The 19,876-nt window shown below is 32.7% G+C and overlaps 3 protein-coding genes and 1 non-coding gene across 4 annotated transcripts in view; all 4 read right to left on the reverse strand.

The window, feature by feature from the left end:
* LOC125871536 (uncharacterized) overlaps positions 1–19,876 on the reverse strand; it is an 83,091-nt gene that overhangs the window by 26,004 nt on the left and 37,211 nt on the right. The gene's annotated exons all lie outside the window — the stretch shown is intronic.
* Positions 400–483, reverse strand: TRNAL-CAA (transfer RNA leucine (anticodon CAA)). Its single transcript has one exon. It is a non-coding gene; the product is annotated as a tRNA-Leu (tRNA).
* LOC125871460 (bZIP transcription factor 29) lies at positions 1,140–4,421 on the reverse strand. Its single transcript, XM_049552054.1, has 5 exons — positions 4,227–4,421; positions 2,679–4,041; positions 2,449–2,581; positions 2,279–2,363; positions 1,140–1,684 (listed from the first exon to the last, which is right to left on the reverse strand). Exons 2-5 carry the CDS (start codon positions 3,950–3,952, stop codon positions 1,437–1,439), a joined length of 1,740 nt encoding a protein of 579 aa, XP_049408011.1. The 5' UTR covers positions 3,953–4,041; positions 4,227–4,421; the 3' UTR covers positions 1,140–1,436.
* LOC125871487 (protein BASIC PENTACYSTEINE4-like) lies at positions 9,406–13,647 on the reverse strand. The gene is made up of 3 exons (XM_049552093.1): positions 13,491–13,647; positions 10,782–10,946; positions 9,406–10,562 (listed from the first exon to the last, which is right to left on the reverse strand). Exons 2-3 carry the CDS (start codon positions 10,848–10,850, stop codon positions 9,693–9,695), a joined length of 939 nt encoding a protein of 312 aa, XP_049408050.1. The 5' UTR covers positions 10,851–10,946; positions 13,491–13,647; the 3' UTR covers positions 9,406–9,692.

Consider the following 19,876-nt stretch of genomic DNA (forward strand, 5'->3'; position numbering starts at 1 on the left):
CACTGCTATTCACCCTCTCTTACGAGATTCAAAACTAATAAACATATAATATTATGAATTATTATTTTTAATTTTCATACCTGTAAATATATAGTACTAACTTTTATAACTCATTTGTTACGGAATTTCTAAAGTCTAGTATTAACTACAAAATTTTATTCATGATTTACCTATGAACTATTAAAGAACATTAAGTTATAGCATGTTTAGATTCATATTTAAATGTTTTGATATAAGCTTCACAATACAAGGGATTGTTTGGTACGAGGATACAAAAGGTCATTTAATGTAAGTAATAACAGATAATAATTGAGATATATGTAGAAATATTTTATAACTAATCTCATAAGATAAAAGATATGAAAAGGGAAAATGATTAAAAACGAAATTAAAAAAAAATGTCAGAAGTGGGATTTGAACCCACGCCCTCTTACGAAGACCAGAACTTGAGTCTGGCGCCTTAGACCACTCGGCCATCCTGACTTTTTGATGAATATTTTTGTAACATATTTATATATTAGCAAACACATATCATACAACTAATTGCATATGGAGTTTCAGAAATAGATTATGTACTTCGTCTTGCATTTATTGATGTGATGTAAATACGCGAGGCTGGTGAGTCTTATACTCTTGTTTACACATTTTGAATTTTAAACTTCCGACCATGTGACCACTTTTCAAACTTCAAAAGTTAGTTATTTGTGTGAATCAATGTGAAGTTAGAAGTTTGAGATGGCACATTTTGGCAGGAAATATACATTCCTTTCATATATTCGAACGTGGTTAAAAGAACATATGCGCCAAGAAACAAAACAAAACAGGATAGGATGTTATTCTACATATTCTTTTCTCATTTCTTCCCATATCGAATAACTTGCATGATTTTGATGGGTATAGGACGAATCTAGGAATAAAATTTAACTTGTTACTTGAGAAAAAGCACTACTATGGGTGTGCTCCATACCTTAAGTCGACATCTTACAAAAATATTATTCTAAAAACATTTGTATATAATCTAGATAATTACGAATGGAGATAGTGGGTTGGGGGTGAGGACCACAATCATTGTAAAATGCCATCAGAGAAAGAAACAGAAGAATTACTAGCCAAAGTTGTAACTCGAAGGAACATGAAGAAGGCAAATTTGAATTAAACTTCCATAATAACAAAACGAGTCAAGTTCATATGACCTTGAATTCAATATCCTTGTAGAACAAAAAAAAAGAACCAACTGTATACATCACAAGACTCTTTGTGACTAGTAAATCCAATGAACATGCATGTCCTATAGATAATAAATACCAAGACTTGGTGTGTTTTGTTGTGAATGCAGAACTAAATGAATGAATGCATTGAATGATATGAAAACACTTGCAACATCTATCAACAAACTAATATAAATATTACGAAGATCGGATATTTCCCAAAAGCTACTACTTTGATTCATGCTTTGAAGTTGTAGAGCTGTTGAGTTGTTGTCGTGCTTGAGCATGTTGTTGTTGCTGAGATGATTGTTGTTGCTGCTGCAACTGATGCATGTTTCGCTGATTAGATTGTTGCTGCTGTGACTGGAACATCTGAGGATTTAGAGATAGCTGATGAAACTTGGAAGCGTCTGCACTAAGCTCTGCGGTTGCAATCTTCAAGCGTTGTACTTCAGCAGTTAATGCTTCATTTAGAGCTGTCATAGCAAACACTATTAGGTTCCATATTTGTCTTCTATAATACCAAAGAACCTCACAAGCATAAAAATACACAAAGCATCTGGCCTGTTCTCTATTAGCATTGAGGGAAACAGCAGACAACATAGAAGCCTAACATCATCAAACCCCCACCCCCAAATAAACAGAAACAAAAATAGATGGAAAATTGAAGCATAGACTGATGCTACGCCTACATTTGCAACTGATTCTATCCACCAAAACATGACGATGGTTTCACAGATTCCTCTAATTTAAACAATCAATGTAACATGCAATGGTATAGTTAGTTACAAAGATAAAGTTTATCAGATTTTCATTAGTTAAGACAGCAAATAGTATGCACAAACTACTTTTAAAAAAAAAAAACTGTCTGCACAAACTTCACTTTTCAGGGTGATATCTCATTCTTTTTTTTTGATAAACCTTTTAAGGGTGATATCTCATTCTTAAAAGCCAAGAGTAAGTGAATCGATTTCTAGAATTTTTTTTTGATAATTAGCAACATAGGGAGTCATAGATGAAACATGAGCTGACAAATACATGGTCATAGATCACAGAAGCAAGATTAATACCATCACGAAGTTGAGCTTGCTGTTCCATGGCTTGCAAACGAAACTTCAGTTCACTATTTTGGCTTGTTAGCCCAGTCGCATCTCTCTGAATGCAAGTACAAGATATTGTTAAGCAGTGATAATACAATGATTAGAAGCATTAAACAGGACAATATTGAAAAGTTTATCACCTGCAAGAGGGTCAATTGAGCAGATAATGTGGTGGCTTCAGTCTGCAATGTCTGAACCTTGTGTTCTAACTCTGCAATGTATCTCATCTTTCTTTCTTTAGAACGAGCAGCAGATTGACGGTTGGCTAAAATCCTACAACAACAAACAACAAAATAGGGAATGTCAGCTGCAAAGCAGAGGAATGATATTGAAAACGCAAATAGATGCATCACTTCAAAGGGAATTTGACCTTTTGGCTCGTTTTGGATCTGCTAAAGCTATCTCTGCAAGTTTTTCATTTGCCATAATTTTCTTCAATTCAGCTCCACTAAATTCACCATTTCCAAATTCCAAACTGAAACTGTTTGAATTTCCATCAAGTGAATTGGTTGGTGAGAGTTGGCCTGGGCGTGGTCCAGGAGATGGAGGCAACTTTGGTGAATCATCAATGAAGTTTAACTTCCCCATAAAACTATCCATCGAAACACTCCTGTAGTGTCTAGTGGTCGGAGCAATATCTGCCACAGCACTCCTTTTGACCCCTTCCCTCTTCTGCATACTGCCGCTGCTGCTGTCATTGACACTGCTTGTAGCTTCATTATCACTGCTATCACCACCATTCGTCTTTGTACCACTCGCTCTACTATCTAAATCTTCACGGTTCTCAATACCCAGCTTCTCATCAGTTCCCGAAGAGTTAAATGCATCAATGTTGTCCAAATTCATATACGCAGAAAATAAGTCATCCACAACTTCTCCTTCGGATTTCCTCTCACCCATCCCTTCAACATTGTTATAATCATTTCCTCTTTCCCACATAGATTCACGTTTAACCAACTGAACTGGTTTACCACCCGAATTATCCCTTGAAGGAACTGACCTTTCAAGAGCACCAGGACTCCTTAACGGAACAAGTGGTGGCGAGGACTGCATTATAGCAGAAAAACCGAATGGTATATCACTATTAGACCTCCTATGAGCCTTACGAGGAGGAAGACTCTCCCCTGCCCTTGATGAATTACACCTAGAGAAAGGCGTAGGCGGCAATAAAGAATGTGAATTGCCATCCTGATCACCCATTGAGACATCAGCAGATATCGGGTCAGACATAGACGTGGATGGGGATTCCCTATACGGTGAAGGGCTCAAGGGAGGCAAGGAATCCAGTGAGAAAAACGCTGGTTGTGATAAAGATCGCGAATGCGATGGCCCTGCACTAGTAAAGTTCTGCATACCCATTTGCTGATTCCCTGGCCTGGTTACAGGGATCTGAGAATATGGTGAAATAGGGGGCATTTGCGGGTGAGAAGGCGGTATACCTACTCTTTTACTATTTTCAACACCAAAATTGGGAGAAAATTGCCTCATTTGACCCCTAAATTGAGAGGTTGTCAACTGGGGTATGTCCAATTGGTTCATCGAAATAGGTTGAAGCTGTTTAGGAAGTGAAGAAGATGATGTCCCAAATGATGATTGAAGTCTCTGGACCATATCACTATTACCTTCGTCATTGTCACCAGCCATTTCTTTTTCCCTAAATTTCAACTCTACCAGTCAACTAAAAAAAACCCTTTCAACTTTACCAAAATCCAACCTTTACAGTTCTGTTACACCTGAATTTTCAAAGCTCATCAATTTCATATAACCCCAAAACAAAAAACAATGCAAAACCCATTACACAAACCCCCAAAAAGTACCAATCTTTAACATAAAAATCAACAAATCATTAGAAACAAAGAACTGGGTATTCATCAAGAAAACGAAATGGGTAACAAAAAAATTGAGTCTTTGACAATACCTGAGTGTAAATCCACCATTTTCAACAGAAGATGAAGAAGACGCTCCTCTATTCCTCTTTGTGTGTACTTTTTTTCCTTGTAATACTGTTTTTTCTGTGATATTTTTCTTGTTTCTCTCTCTCTCTATCTCACTGTTATCAACGAAGATGACTACTTACAACAACTATAATTACACGGATTTCATGACAAGAGTACTATACTTTCTACTACTACTTGAAAGACGCGTGAATTTAATATGAATTTCAATTTCATTTGCATTTGCATTTCAATTTGAATTTCATTCCGACTGCATTTATCCAATCTTCTTCTTTTTTTCTCCCTCTATCACCGCAGATTATGTAGCAATGAATCTCTCTCTTTTTGTTCTTACTTATTGTATTTTTCTTTTTTTGGTCTTAAAATAAAAGATTTCTTTTTCCTTTTTTGGTGTATAGTCCAATTTAAGTACAATATTAAGACGCGTCCGTAGCTAGTTAGAGTTATTCATGTATTTGTAATTTGTAAGAGAAGAATTAGTTATATGTATCAGTTATTTCACTTTCAAATAATGCATATTCATATATTAAATTTCTTAATAAGTTATGTATGCACTCTTATTGGTTATGCGAATTTCTAAATTAGCAACTCATATATTATATTACCTATCAAATTCAAATGTAAGTAGTATAAATTATACATAAATTAATATTTACATCAATAACTTATTTATTATCGACCTACCAAATGAATTGCAATCTCTTAGAAGAGCGTGTGGGATACTCTCTTTTGAAGAGCGCGTGGAATACTCTTCTTTGATTAGAGATTGAATTGCAATTGTCATTGAAAGTTTGGACTTGAGTTCACAAATAACCATTTTCTTTGTCCTTGATATTCAAAGTTTCATCTTATTTTGGGGGTGTAATAATCTTGGTAGATATTTATTCATATCGAGCATTTATATAAAATTAATAAATATAAAATATATTTTTTATATATGTTTATTACTTGACTATGGTTGAATGATAGATTAATATATGAACTACTCTTTAAGTTTATTATTAAATTTTATTTAAAAATATTTAAATTATGTCTTGTTCCAATTGAACAAATGAACGCATGAGAAAATATTTTTAATATATACTTTTGGTTTAAATTCTATAAAAAAAAATGAATTTGTTAACAAACGTTTATCACTAGTTAAGTTAATCAATATAAATATATTATTTTCTTTAATTATTCACATCAATCTTAATTGAAATAAACATGAGGTTTTATAATTTATGCATATAATTAAAGGAAGTAACAGAACTTTAAGTGTTTAAATTATTTGCTTAATGCGTGATTAGGAATATGATTAAACGTTTTTGTAAATTTGAACTAAAAGTGTATATATATAGAAATGTCATATTACATCTGCTCAATTGAAATAAATTATAGTTTAAGTGTCTAAATTAATTTTTTTAAAAGTTTTCAAAATATTAAGCCTAAATAATATGTTATTTTTACTCTCTAACATTAACTTCATTAAATTAATGTAAACACACTATATATTAAATATTTATCATATGATCCTACTTCAATATTTACCACTAAATTCATATTCCTTTTTTAGAATTTTATTGGATTGTCAATAGATATAGAAAAATATAAAGTAGTATTTGAATTTTAAAGAGTCTGCGTTGTGAAGTATTTTGAAGCTACAAATTGTTTTCATGCTTTATATTTTCTTGTGACTCAATCAAAAAATCAACTCGATACGATTACAATCTAATATCAGATATGAAGATATAAATTTATTACTTTCAACCTTTGTGATACACTTCAACACTTTCACCACGCATAGTAATGAAGCATTTAGAGCATGAATTTTATCATATGTATGTGAAATTAGAATGTAAGAAAATGGTACATTTTCTTACATTCTCAAAGCATAATATTATTGAAAAGAAAATATTAGTAAATATTGCATTCTATTTTCGGTTCTTTTTAAGTCAAATTGTATTAATTTTTGTCATATATTGTCAAAGTTTGAATATATATTGATTAAATACTGATAGTAGTAAATAAATTTATGTAACACGAAAGCTCTTCTTCCTTTTTCATGATTAAAGAGAACCATTTTGCATTTTTTAGAACTTTACAATATAAGTAAAAAAAAATTAGTTGCAAAATATCTTATATAGGTAGGAATGCATTTAATAGTTCTGCAAAAAATTTATGAATCCAATATATATAGTAGTACTATATAGTCAATTAATTGGAAAAGAAAGGGTGAAGAGGTCCATATAAACTCTATTTCTCTTTTTTTTTTTTATGGGGATACTTAATTGGTAATATATAATTATCGATTACATTAATTAATAAATTCATCTACCACTAGACAACGAGTGTGTAATTCGTTAATAGAAAAGAAATATCATTTCCGTCCCAAAATACATGTTATATTTCATTTTCTTCTATAGTTAAACTATATGAATTTTAATTTATTAATATTTTAAATGTATTTTCATCATATTAATAGTAGAAGAATTACAATTTATACTATTTTCATATAATTTGTAAATAATAAATTTATTTGATCCAACTTTACTCCTATAATTCTATTTTATCAATGGTTTAACGTATTAATCAAAAATCTTAAGACTCTCAATATATAAAGTAAATTTTCAATATTCTAAACCATTTATAGGTGTGATATGACATATAATTAAAGTCCCAAATGAGTATTGGTTATTATATAGTACAAACATGAATAATAATATACTCTTTTATTATAGTTGAGAAATTCTTGGACATACATAAATAATATAGATCCTTAGGTTAATTGATGCATAGCTCAAAAAATATTGACTACCAAATTCAATGTCTATATCCTTCTTCATTTAAATAGCATACTTCTTTATGCTATAAAATTAAAGTTTATGGCATACATCTAACTCACCGATCTTAAATTTAAAGTTAATGACATGTGTCTAACTCACCAATGTTAAATTTAAATAGGACTATATTATTGATGTGTTCATGCAAAACCAATAATCAACAAAAGAGTGATTATGCCTAAATTATTGGCACACGTTATCGTGACGGCAATTAGTTGACTTTGACCATTGAAATTTAGGAACTGTGGGCTACTTCTCTTGTACACACCCACGTGTTTAAATCTTAGCGCTATTGGATAATATAAAATTTTATCTATTTTTTCTTTGTTCTACTATTAAAAGCTAGAGAAAAAAAAAAGTTGATATGGGTGTCCACATGTCGGCATCATTGGACTTGTATTTTTTTAAAAAAAACTTTTCCAAATGGTGTCAAATATACACATTAAAACTATAATTAATTCGAATACGCGGTGTGTAACACATTTAGAAAGAAAGTGTTTCCTAATGGGATTCTTTTTACATACTAATACTCTGATTCAATTTCTAATTAAGAATTGAGAAATTTGATTCATTCCATAGTAACTTCAAGGGACCTATTATAATTAATCATGTAAATGAGGAGCTAAAGTCACTTTAAGATTATTTTCTAAAAAATAATAATTGTGGATATAGGAGTCAGGAGAATGGGACTACGAGAATCGTATTATCACTAACAAAACAAAAATTCAGATAAATAAAATAACTTGATATTACTACATGCGAAAGATAATTGACGATTTAAGCAACGAAGACTTATTAAAAAACAAGAGTGAAAGCAATATAACATCACAAATTTCCCCCATCAAATATGAAATACATAGTTATCATATTTAAATTCTGAATTCGACTCACTTGCTTTATTTTTTATCAAGGAACATGTATAGGTGCATGAAACCAAGAAAATAATGTGGAAAATACAAATTGTATATTGTAATGTCACAAAATTTGGTGTGATATTAACATGAGCATATGTAGGTGTTGTCAACATGATGTCTGGCAGTAGATGAACAAGCCACGACCGACTTATATGGTGTTTGATATTCATGTGTAGGAAAATATTTCTAGTTAGATAAGAAATTAATTATGTTGTCTTTGACATGATACCTATTTCATTTTTCTTGCTTTTTAAATTTGAGAGATTCATAATTTGATGTAGTGGTTGCAAAGTAAAATATTACACATACAACTCTCATAGGTAATGTGAGATTAGTATAAATATACTTTTAAAGATTTTGAACTACTTATATATAGTTCGAAGTAAAAAACATTAGGAATATTTACACATGTTGCATGCACAAGGAGGTAGGTCTAAGATAAATACTTATCAGCATAAGATGTTTACACTTTATACTTAACTAAATAATTAATTTTAAGAATCAATAAATAGACGACTGCACTTTTTTTTTTGTTTCCCACTCAGTGTCCGCCTGTCCGATACCCACATTGGAGCCCAAGTATTTCAGATTCACTCCATACAGGGCCCGCGGGGGGGGGGGGGNGCGCTCGTTACTTTCCATTCTTAAGGCTCTAACCCAAAACCTCTGGTGAAGGAATGAGCAGCCCCGCACCACATCCGTTGATAGTGCACTTTCTTTTTCCTTGTACAGTCTCTATATTGAGAGGCACATTAGTCAATATTTTCGTCTAGAAATTCCTGAGATTTGGATTGAAAGTAAGAAAATGTTTGGTCTAATTTGACAATGTAAGGATATTTCCTGTTGATGAACCAAATGTGAAAATGGTTAGTTAGGATACCTAACTTTATTGGGCATAATTTTGTATGATAAAATCAGCTCATTGAAACTGAAATATTCGGTGGAACAATATTGCATTTGCTTCCATATTCTGGAGTCAAAACATTGTGCTTATCATGTTAAAAAGAAGTTGAGATCATTAATAACACTTTGTTGTCTAACTTCCTTTTAGGACTGCTTAATCTACTTTTCTGTAACGTCCAAACCAGTTTGACACACAAGTGTCAAATAACTCTATCCACCAAGACTTGCGTACATAGGAAGTAACTTCATTGACCAAGACTTGCATAGATAGGAAGTAACTTCATTGACCGTCTCTTGTGTGGAACTCATGCCACAGCTTAATCGGTTATCATAAGCAAGCCTTTCAATGGGATAACAACATCAGCAGGCTGAGGTTTCTAGACAGATAAATTCAAGTACTTGCATTACAGGAGTAGAGAGAAGGAGAAGTTTCAATGAGTTAATGAACAAGTTAAGGTTCAACTAAGATCAAAATCATGAAAACTAGACGCTTTCTTATTAGTTGTTATGAATAAGGAGAAGCTCAAAATAGTATACCTGCAATTCCTAGAAACTCCTTTGTACAAGATTAAGTGCTAACAGAGAACTAACAATAAGTACCAAAAAAGTGCTGTAAATAAATGAACCAAAAGTCAGTTACAAGACTTTAGTCACAGCACAAGGTCATCGTGTGACCATCCGAAAGGGCTTTTGATCACTCATTAAGTCGAGCTCTTGGTGTTTTGCTTCCTTGACTACCTATCTGGCATCCAGGCCTAATATAGCGACTGGCTAGCAAATCATTGATGCATCACTTAATGGTAATGTAGCGATTTGTACCATGTTTAGCCCAATAAGTCTTGAGATCAATGGGCATAGACAGATCACGGTCAGCTACTGCAAACCTTGTAAGCAATCTGCTAAAAACGCTTCCACTCATTTTCCTACCACCTAAACGAGCATGTCGCTTGTTTGGCAATTGTGGTAGTGGATACTCTGACAGATATGTAGTGCAGCAAGATGACTGCCAGCCCCCACTTCCCCATTTGTAACACTGCCTTGGTATTCCTGTACATGTGCAAACAGGTATTGGCATAGTAGACTCGTCAAATTGGATCTGGTCTATCGAGCCAAGATCCTGAGCATCCCATTCAGCTTTAGATCCATCTGTTGTAAGATGCCGATTCAAATCTTCATTCACTTTCTTTGTCTTCGTTGAGGATTTTGCTAACTTTGTTGACATGCCTTTGCTTACTTTTGACCGTTTTACTTGGAGTGCTTTTGCAGCTTCAGATGATATGGCTGATATAGGAAAAGCATCAGCTACCACATCCCTATTGATACAAACAGAATCCGTGTTATAGTTGCGATGATTTTTAGGTTGCTCAGGGCGCTTTGTCCCACGTGTCCTACAACCCAATGAGCCATTCGTGGTACTTTCAAGAAAGTGGAGGGCAGCTATTGCATTGTCCCTTTCTTTTACGGCAGTATCTCGCTCAGCAAATGCGGTATCTCGCTGCTGGATTGCAAAATCTCGCTCAGCGTATGCTTCCTTCTTTTCAATCACTGCTCTATCCCGTTCTTCAACAGCAGCATCTCTTTCAGCAAAGACCATTCTGATTTTTGTATTCATGATGAAAGCCTCTTGGTCCTTCATCTGGTAAGGAGGTACCACGTTCCACTACAGTGAAAGTAATAGTAGTGAACAACATTACTACTGATCATGATGTCAAGATATATTTTAAAAAAAAATTGAAATACATTAAGCATTCTTGTTATTGGATGATTCATTATATTCAGTAAATTCTTGCAATGTATTCAGTACATTCCCAGCTAGCTTGTGATTAAGGTGTAGTAGTTGTATTGCCTTGACCTTTCATAATAATTGCACTTTTCTTACCGGTGCATAACCTCCTTTGGAATAATCCATTCTGTGTCTCCTATTTTCTCGTTGACCTCCGTCGTCCATCTTATCTGTCGTGCTTGATGAGGAGCAGACTTGTATCTGCTTCTATATAGTACCTTCTGGATCTAATATCAACTAGTTCACCACCCAACAGTCATCCTGCAAAAATAAAGAGGGGAAGGAATAAGAAGGTTGCAGAAATGTTTTTTCCACACTAGCTATTGCAATGCCAATATAATAAAATAAACCATCCATTAGTGAAACAGATGAAAGTTTCAATCAATTGTTCAAATATACAAAAGCAAATTGGCATAACATAAAAGCACGGTCACACGGATGCTTGTTCTTTAAAGAGCTGTCTGTCATGGCTACGACTGAGCAAAAAAAAAAGAGATATTATGGCTATACTCAGTAGCAACAGCGGCCATATAAATAGTGCATCGAGCCTTTTGAAAACTAAGCATCCCCAAACACAGACAATCCTCAAGCGGTGCTTAAGCCTCAAGGTACGACCCACTTTCATGCAAATAGTAGGTCAAATTGATGACAATATTTGCAAGAGGAAGGTGTATCTAAGGAGTAGATATGACGGAAGGCGGTCTTCTAGTGCTTGATAATGAAACATCTTTCCATACAGCATACTACCAAGCCAATGGGACAGACTTATCTTTCTGAGTAACCCAATTTACTAGGAATTTCCTCCTCCCAAATAATGCAAGAGGAAATGTATATCTAAGAAACAGACTTGCTTGAGAAAAAGAAAAAAAATGTTTTTCCTAAAATGCACAAATGAGGAGAGATCACTTTTATAGTAGCAGGAAGATGTAGTCACTGTGCAGTCACTTGTATTCATTATCCTTTCAAATAAAAATCTTCATAATGTTACACCTTCTCTCTCCACTCTTAGGCCAGTTGGTTCATATTATAATTGTCAACTTAGTTACTGCCAGTATACATGTCGTATTGCAGATTAGAGTTGACAATATATCCTGAGCACATACAATAAAAATTATGAAACCTTCACTTCAGAGACAAAGATTACAAAAAGAATCACCTCTACTGCAAGAAAAGAAATCGAGGTTTGAGATTACATATTAATGTTAATGAATTCTGTTGCCATCACATATATAAAAAAAGAAAAAAAAGAAATAGAGAACAGTGATATGGCACGAAAAGTCAACTCTAGTGGAGGCAAAACGGTAAGCAAGAAAGATGGGAATCTGCATCGAAGATTGCAACAAAACATAAGGTTGCTTGTGCTAGAGGAAACAATGCCAGAAAGAAACATATCACAGCCATGACATGTATGTTCACAATAACCACTAACAAAAAAGGGAAAGAGCATCAATTTAGTATACCAATAAGCTATATGTTAGAGAGAGGAGGAGAGGGATAAACTTCGCATATCCAACATAATCTCTGCTGGTTGCTGCTAAAAAAGTCATTGATTATCGGATGAGGCTTATCAGGAGACATAAGATGGCAAAATAGAACAATGGAGCAAGCACAGGAAAAAAACTGATGTTAGATTCAATCTCAAGAGGTTGCTGGAATTTTTTGCATATGCTTCCCATTCAATTTGAGCTTTCATTAATTCAAGATTGAACCAAAGACCTGCCAACTCCAGAGTATAACTAACCATTGGACAAAATGTTACTTGGTTATTCTGATTTAAAATAATTTCAATTGGCCTAGTCGATCAACTAGAGAGATTCCAATATACTAAAACGGTGAAAATTTACAAAGCAATACAGAACCAAACTTCATAATTCAAGTCAAGGCCATGGAATTCAAGTTTCCTTAGGCTTAAACTTCATCCTTGAATTAGGAGAATCGAGCACTCCTAACTCCGATCATCTGGAGTAATCTAAGTTGACACCATGCACAAGCTAGCATCCAATCTCACATATCCATTTTGTAATACTCCCAAAAGCAGCAAAGAGAAACTGATATTTCTAAAATCAACTAACTAACAAATTCTGAAAAAACTAAGGTGAATTGTTTTAAAATAATGAAATAAAAGCAACCATAACCTTAATAAAGGTCATTCAATGATTAAAACAAACGACAATATAATAGTTACATTGATTATATTTGTGTTCAAAGATCCACTTAATATGTACAACCAATCTATTAAGCCTTGTAAGCTGCATCTTTTAGAATACCGAACCCATAAACTCAAAATCCTAACTCCCCCCTCTGCATTAAGAACCCATCCATTCCATTCAAGTGAAACAAAATTTAGAAACTCACAATGAGTCATCAGAATAAATAGTAAACCTACCATTAAATTAGCAAGGATTGACATGACTAAACCAATCACTGGGGTGTAGCCAAGGCCCAAGGGTGGCATGTTGAACAATATATTTATATATATCAAATATCACGTCCTATACATATATATTAAATGTTGAATACCTTAAACGAAATTCCTGGCTTTGCTACTGAATTTAAGTACTTGCAGAAACAGTGAAATTAGACAAATTCATGACTACAACATCACTTTCTCGAAACATAACATCAGCAAAACGGATAAACTAGGGTTTGAACTTTCAAACACACACAAAAACAACACCGACGCAGCAATAAAGAATGCTTTAGTAATATGCTGCGAGTAAAAAACAAAAGAGAGACTAAATTATAGAAATTGATTGAGAATGAATAACGGCGAGAAGAAGGTGAAGATTGCAGAGAGAAAATTACCGGCGAATTAAAACGGCGAGAGAAGTATGATCATTAGCGAATCGCCGGTGAGCGAAAACCCTTTTCCGAACCCCTCCACTGGAATTTAATTATGTTTGCTACAACAAATTGTTCTGTTATATTTTATAATAAAAGAAAAAGATTAATTTCATTTTTGAAATATAAACATATTTTAAGAGCAAAAGTCATTGTCCTTTTTACATATATAAAAAAAGTAAAAATTAGAACTTCTCCACAGATTTGTGATGTAACCTCCAATAATTTGTGGGTGCTTTGATACAAGGGAAAATGGTCTGAAAAATATTTTAATTTTGGCCGAAATTATTGTTACGATACTAAATTTTATAGAGGATCTTTTACCCCTGCACTATTTAATAGTGTATTTTAAAGGTATATATGTGTCCACGTGGACACATTACTATTTATAATGATACAATATTTATAATGTCCACGTGGGCACATATATACCTTTAAAATACACTATTAAATAATGCAGAGGGGTAAAAGCTCATTTTCAAAGTTCGGTATCGTAACAACAATTTCGATCAAAGTTCGAATATATTTCAGACTTCTTTCCTTTTAATACAAATACAATAATAAAAATTTAGGGCAACTAAATGCTCGAAAAAAGTCATTATTTCTCTTGAAACTTATTTATAAATAAATCGCTTAACTTTTTATTTACAGCATAAGAAAAGTAGGTGCAAGAGACTTTTTACGAAGTTGTTATTAGATTTTTTAAAAGCTACTTGCAACGTATCTTTTTGAAGTTTGAACTACGTGCAAGTTGTCTATTCGATTGTAAGCTTAACGAAATTGCTTCAAGGCTACCTGTTTGAGATATTTACAATAGGTCTGTTTGATAGCGAGTAGGGATATTTTATTAGGCGATTTAACTTACTGATTAACGATCTTAAATATACTAATTTGTTAATCTAATTAATATGATAGCGATTGATTTTCTCTGAATTTAAAGATTATTGACCTATTTATCAATCAGTTAACAAGGTTAATGAAGAAAGAAAGACTCATAGTTGAATCTGCTTATGTGGAGCAAATATGGACCAAAACATGACACTTTCAAATTCAATATTTTGGGGAATGGAAAAATTACTTAAATAGGTACCTTTTAATTAGGGAAAATTTACAGAAATCCCACATTTTAGTTTACTTATTACTATTATCCCCTATAAGTTTTACAAATCTCCAAAATCTCTCATTTTCGCGCATCAGATTAGTGTATCCCGCGCATCAGATTAGTGTATCATGTATAAAATGTAATGTATCTTACTTAACGATTAATGTATCTCGCGCATCAGATTAATGTATCAACGTTTATATTATTGTATCCGTTTGAGGGATTTTTGTGATTATAAACTTTTAAGGGATATATTGTAATTTTACCTTAAAAGTATGTGATTTTTGTAATTTGCCCTTTAATTAGAGCTGTCAAAATGGGTTTAGCCCGCTAGGCCGGTCTAACCCAACTCTTAAATTAAATGGGGTTGGGCTTAATTTTTTCAGCCCATTTAAAAATGAGACTTTTTAGCCCAGCCTCATTTGGCCCGCTGGCTCGTAGGCCCAACCCGCAAGCCTCAGAGGTCAGCCCGTGGGCTGTGAATTTTAAAAATATTTATTATATATATTTTAATTAATGTTTTATTTGTTAAGATTTTGTCAATAAATATTTTTAAAATATCAATATAAAATCAAGACTATCTTTTTTACATATCTTTTACATTTTAGGACCATTAGCCCACTAAATTTTATTATTAGCTCAAGTTCATTACTCCATTATAACTATGAATCTTTGACCTCTTTTACTTTTGTTGTTATGTCTAATTTTCCACTTTTCCTTTATTGTCTTGTTTATGAAAATAGTGATTATGTAATGTTATTTGCTCGGATGAATCTTATGAATGTTGTATTTTGGCTATTATGTTTTTGTTTTGTAAATATTCATTGAAGTATGTGTAATTTATGAATGAATTTTTGTATGTATTGATATCGTGTTCATTAGACATTAACGTTCGTACTCTTTTTAAGAGAGAAATGTCGTCCATTTTTTGGTTGAAGAGCCAACCCATCCCAACATATGGCCCGCTTAGGACTGCTTTGTACTGCTATTTTATAGGGTCTTTAATTAAAAGGGTCAATCCGTCCTAACCCATTTAACTCTCTAGCCTGTTAGGATTGGGTTGGGTCATCCTATTTTGACAGCTCTACTTTTAATAAATAATTACTCATTTTAGCAATATTTTTTATTTATTACCATTTATAGCAACATATAGCAATGATATGATAAATTTGCAATATATATTAAAAGTAAATTATGTATGCAATATATATGTATTATAACTGTTTTAAAATATAGGCAAAATGATCTAATGGACCCTTATAATTGTACGAGTTTGTATTATGGACCCTTTTACTTAACCCTTTACCAATTAAACTTTTAAACTCAATCAAAAGAAGATTTTTACACCCCTCATACCATGTGTGTAGTTCATTCTCTCTTAAATAAATGACATGTCAAATCCAAGTCATTTAAATAAATAACATGTCATAACTATATTCATTGACTAATTTTTTAAAATTATTAATTAAATTTTTTAAATAATAGGTTAAATAATCTTTTAACTCAACATTTTTAATTAAATAAAATAATCTTAACTCCTAAGCGTTGTCGTTTTCCTCCTCTTCTCCTCTCTCATTCCCATCGTGAAACAGTAATGGTCACCAACAAAGAAAGTTGCCGCTGCCACCACCTATTTTCTCTTCCTCATCATCTTCATCTCCGTCGCACGCCCTCGCCATTTTCCTTTCCCCATTCCCCGACCTTCACAAAACCAGCAGCCCTAAGTCGTCGCACCACCGGCAAACCTCTTCGCCTACGTGACCAAATCCTAGCACCCTTACTCGCCTCATCTCCTCTACACAATCTTCGTTTCTCCGAACCACTAGCGACCACCCTTGAACCACTACAGACCCATTCTTCTCTCCATCTTCTCCGATGTACCAAGATGTCACCACCACCCCCACACCGCCTTCGTTCTGGTGAAAAAGGGACCAACAATGAAGAAAACAGTTTTTTATATTCTATAATTTAAATTTTTTAAAATTTAAATGTAATATCACTCGTTTGTTAAGGCGCGTAGTCATACACTCTTGCCAATTCAACCATCTTAATGTCACATAAGCTTAGTCAACGGTCAGAGGAGTTTAATATATGGTATTTTACTGAATTTAGGGGTTCAATTGATAAAGAGTTAAGTAGAAAGGTCCATAATACAAACTCGTATAAGTATAAGAGTCCATCAGACCATTTCGCCTAAAATATATTATGCTTGTTTGGTAAGAAATTGACACATTGTATTATAAGTGTATTAAAATGTGTGATAAATATATCATTCATCAATAAAACTTGTATTATATATGTTTTATAAATTGTTCTCTGTAATATGTAGAGCTGTAAAAAAGGGTCGGCCCAGCCCCATCGGTCCCAATCCTCGCGGGGCAAGGAATTTGAAGGGCTAGAGCAGACTGACCCTTCATTTAGAAAGGCCTGAAAATGCTCAACCCAACCCTAGAAGGGCCGAGGGCTGGGGCGGGCTAGCCCTTTTTTTTTTTCATTTTTTTCTTTTCAAACTTATAATTCTATAACATCAAGAAAATGAGAAGATTTTCAAATCAAATATGGCAAACAATGGTGTTGTTTCAATAACAAAAGCAAAAAATATAGTATAATTAGTATGTATCTCGCATACCGGATACGCAAGCGAGATAAGAGAGTGACAAGCAAGATGAGAGGGAAGCGAGGGCGCGAAATTTGTCTATGTATCCTAGATAGGGGTGTGTATCGGTCGGTTCGGTTCGGTTCGGTTTATCGATTTTTGGTTTTTGAATATGCTAAACCGATAAACAAACCAATAAGATATTTGTTATCGATTTTTGGTTTATCGATTTTAGGTCTTTAACGGTTCAGTTTTCGGTTTAACCAATAAGAAAATGATTTCAAAACAAATATATGACTTATCCAATAATTTGACGTGATACGCATTCATCAAAATAATCATCACAAACGGGACAACAGGGACCAACATGTTGTATTTTGGTCATCATAACAAAGTCTTGGTCAATTTTCGATCACCATAATATATAAAACCAGGTCCCCTTTGTGCAATAAAGAAAATCAAATAAAACCAAATTATAAACCAAAGTCAAAACAGTAGCAAATGAGTCCATGCTTATGGTAAATCACATATAAAGAAAAGACCCAACTAAATGAAGCTCTTACTTTATTTTTATTTTTAAATAACACAATCTGAATTTTGTTAATTAAATTGCACATATTTACAATCGTGCAAAAGCTATTATTAGTCAATTATAAACTAACTAAAGTAAATAAGTAATACTAAAAAGTGAACCTAAAGGTTAAATAACTAAAAGTAGAGAGGAGAGTTAACTGTTAAGTAGTGCTAATTATTGCGTAGGGTTTTTATATTTTTAGTCTAATATACTACTAATTATACTAATATTTTTTGTTTAATATATTATATTTATGTATAACTAAAAATTAAAATAGTAAATAATTATATTCTTAATGGGTTATCGGCTAACCCAATAACCCAATATTAAAACACCAATAAGGAACCGATAACCCAATAATTTTTTTTTTGTAAAACCATTAAATAACCGTTAACCCAATAACCCAATAACAATATATCAATAACACTTTTATCGATTCGGTTTATTGGTCGGTTCGGTTTTTGCACACCCCTAATCCTATATACATGCAAATCTACTTGGATATAGTGTATCTAGAACAAATTAACCTAACTTTGAGTTCATATATTCCGAGATACATGTATCTGGACGTACCAAAATCTGGTAAGATTCCTAATATTACAACATAGTGTGTATTTAAGTAATTAGATTATATACAAGTGAGATTATTGTAAGTTATCCTTAAATAAAAAGTTTTGGCCCATGGACCGACCCTGGCCTGTCCCCGATCAAGCCTCAAGGGACAAGGGCTTATATGGGCAGGGCTTATAAGCCTTAGTTTTAAATGAGCTTGAAAAATTCTATCCCAACCCTACTCCAATAACGGGTTGGGTCGGGCCGGCCTCATGGGCTAACCCCGTTTTGACGGCTCTAGTAATATGTATTAAAATTGTATTATAAATATATTAAAAGTGATCAAGTAAGAAAATATTATTGATATAAATGATAAATATTTTTTTAATATAGTATATTTATGTAAGTTTCCCGATTGGAATTGCTTTGACGGTTTGAATTTGTACATCCTTTCTTTATTTACAAACCTTATCGTTTTACTTATTTATTTCATAGACAAATTAAGCAAAAACACCTCACATATTACAATATTGAAATTTCATACAAGGCTTCTAACATTTTATGAAACTTAGATATAAAAAAGGTATAAATGTAATTTAATTATTCTTTACATATTAATAATTAATTCGATAAGAAAATTGAATAATTCATATCCCGTATTATTAGATATGTAATTATAAATTTTACTATGTTTACCAGTATATATATATATTTATATATATATTTGTTGCTAGGTTAGCAATTACGTTCCAATTTTGAACAACCCTAGTTGCAACAACTAGACATTCCAGGAAACGGATTCCCCGCTTAATAGAAATAGGATACAATCACCGACCGGTGAAAGGAAAGAGTTGGATCAACCATCGACAAAGGAATATTGAACTCTACCCGTGTAAAGTCTCGTAGCCAGGAGAACCATAGAATCAGAGAGTTATATTATAACATCGGTATAAAGGTCGAGAGGACACCTAAAAATAGCTTTAGAAGCCAGATTAGAGAAGTGTTTTCCGAGTTCGAGCAAATACAATGCGACATCTAGACAAAAAAGATGGGGACACCGGTGGAAAACCAAAAAATAAAAATAAAAATGAATATTCGTTTCAAAGCTAACCAAATTTTTTTTGGACCTCTAGAGTTTTGAAGCTTTAGAAGTACAACAAGTTATAGGTTTTTGTATCTACTTCAAATATAAACACTTTCTTTTTCCTATAATTCTATGTTAATTATGAAAAATAAATAATATTAGTATGATAATATAAAGAGTTTAATGATAAGATATGAATTAAGATTAACTCAATCCTAAATTTTCTCACCTGGGGTAGTTTGCAAGTTCATTAAAAAGTAGACATATGTTTAAAAAATTTTCTAAAAATATATCAATTCTCTTGAAAAATAAAGAATTATTAGTGCTCCACATTAAAATATTAGGATTATTTTGAGTTAAACGTAATAAACCGTTTGATCGGATATAAATTATTATGCGATAAGTTATTCATTATGCATATAAAATAAATTTATCTTATCAT

Source organism: Solanum stenotomum, chromosome 1 (genome assembly GCF_019186545.1).
Source record: "Solanum stenotomum isolate F172 chromosome 1, ASM1918654v1, whole genome shotgun sequence".
Taxonomy (NCBI): domain Eukaryota; kingdom Viridiplantae; phylum Streptophyta; class Magnoliopsida; order Solanales; family Solanaceae; genus Solanum; species Solanum stenotomum.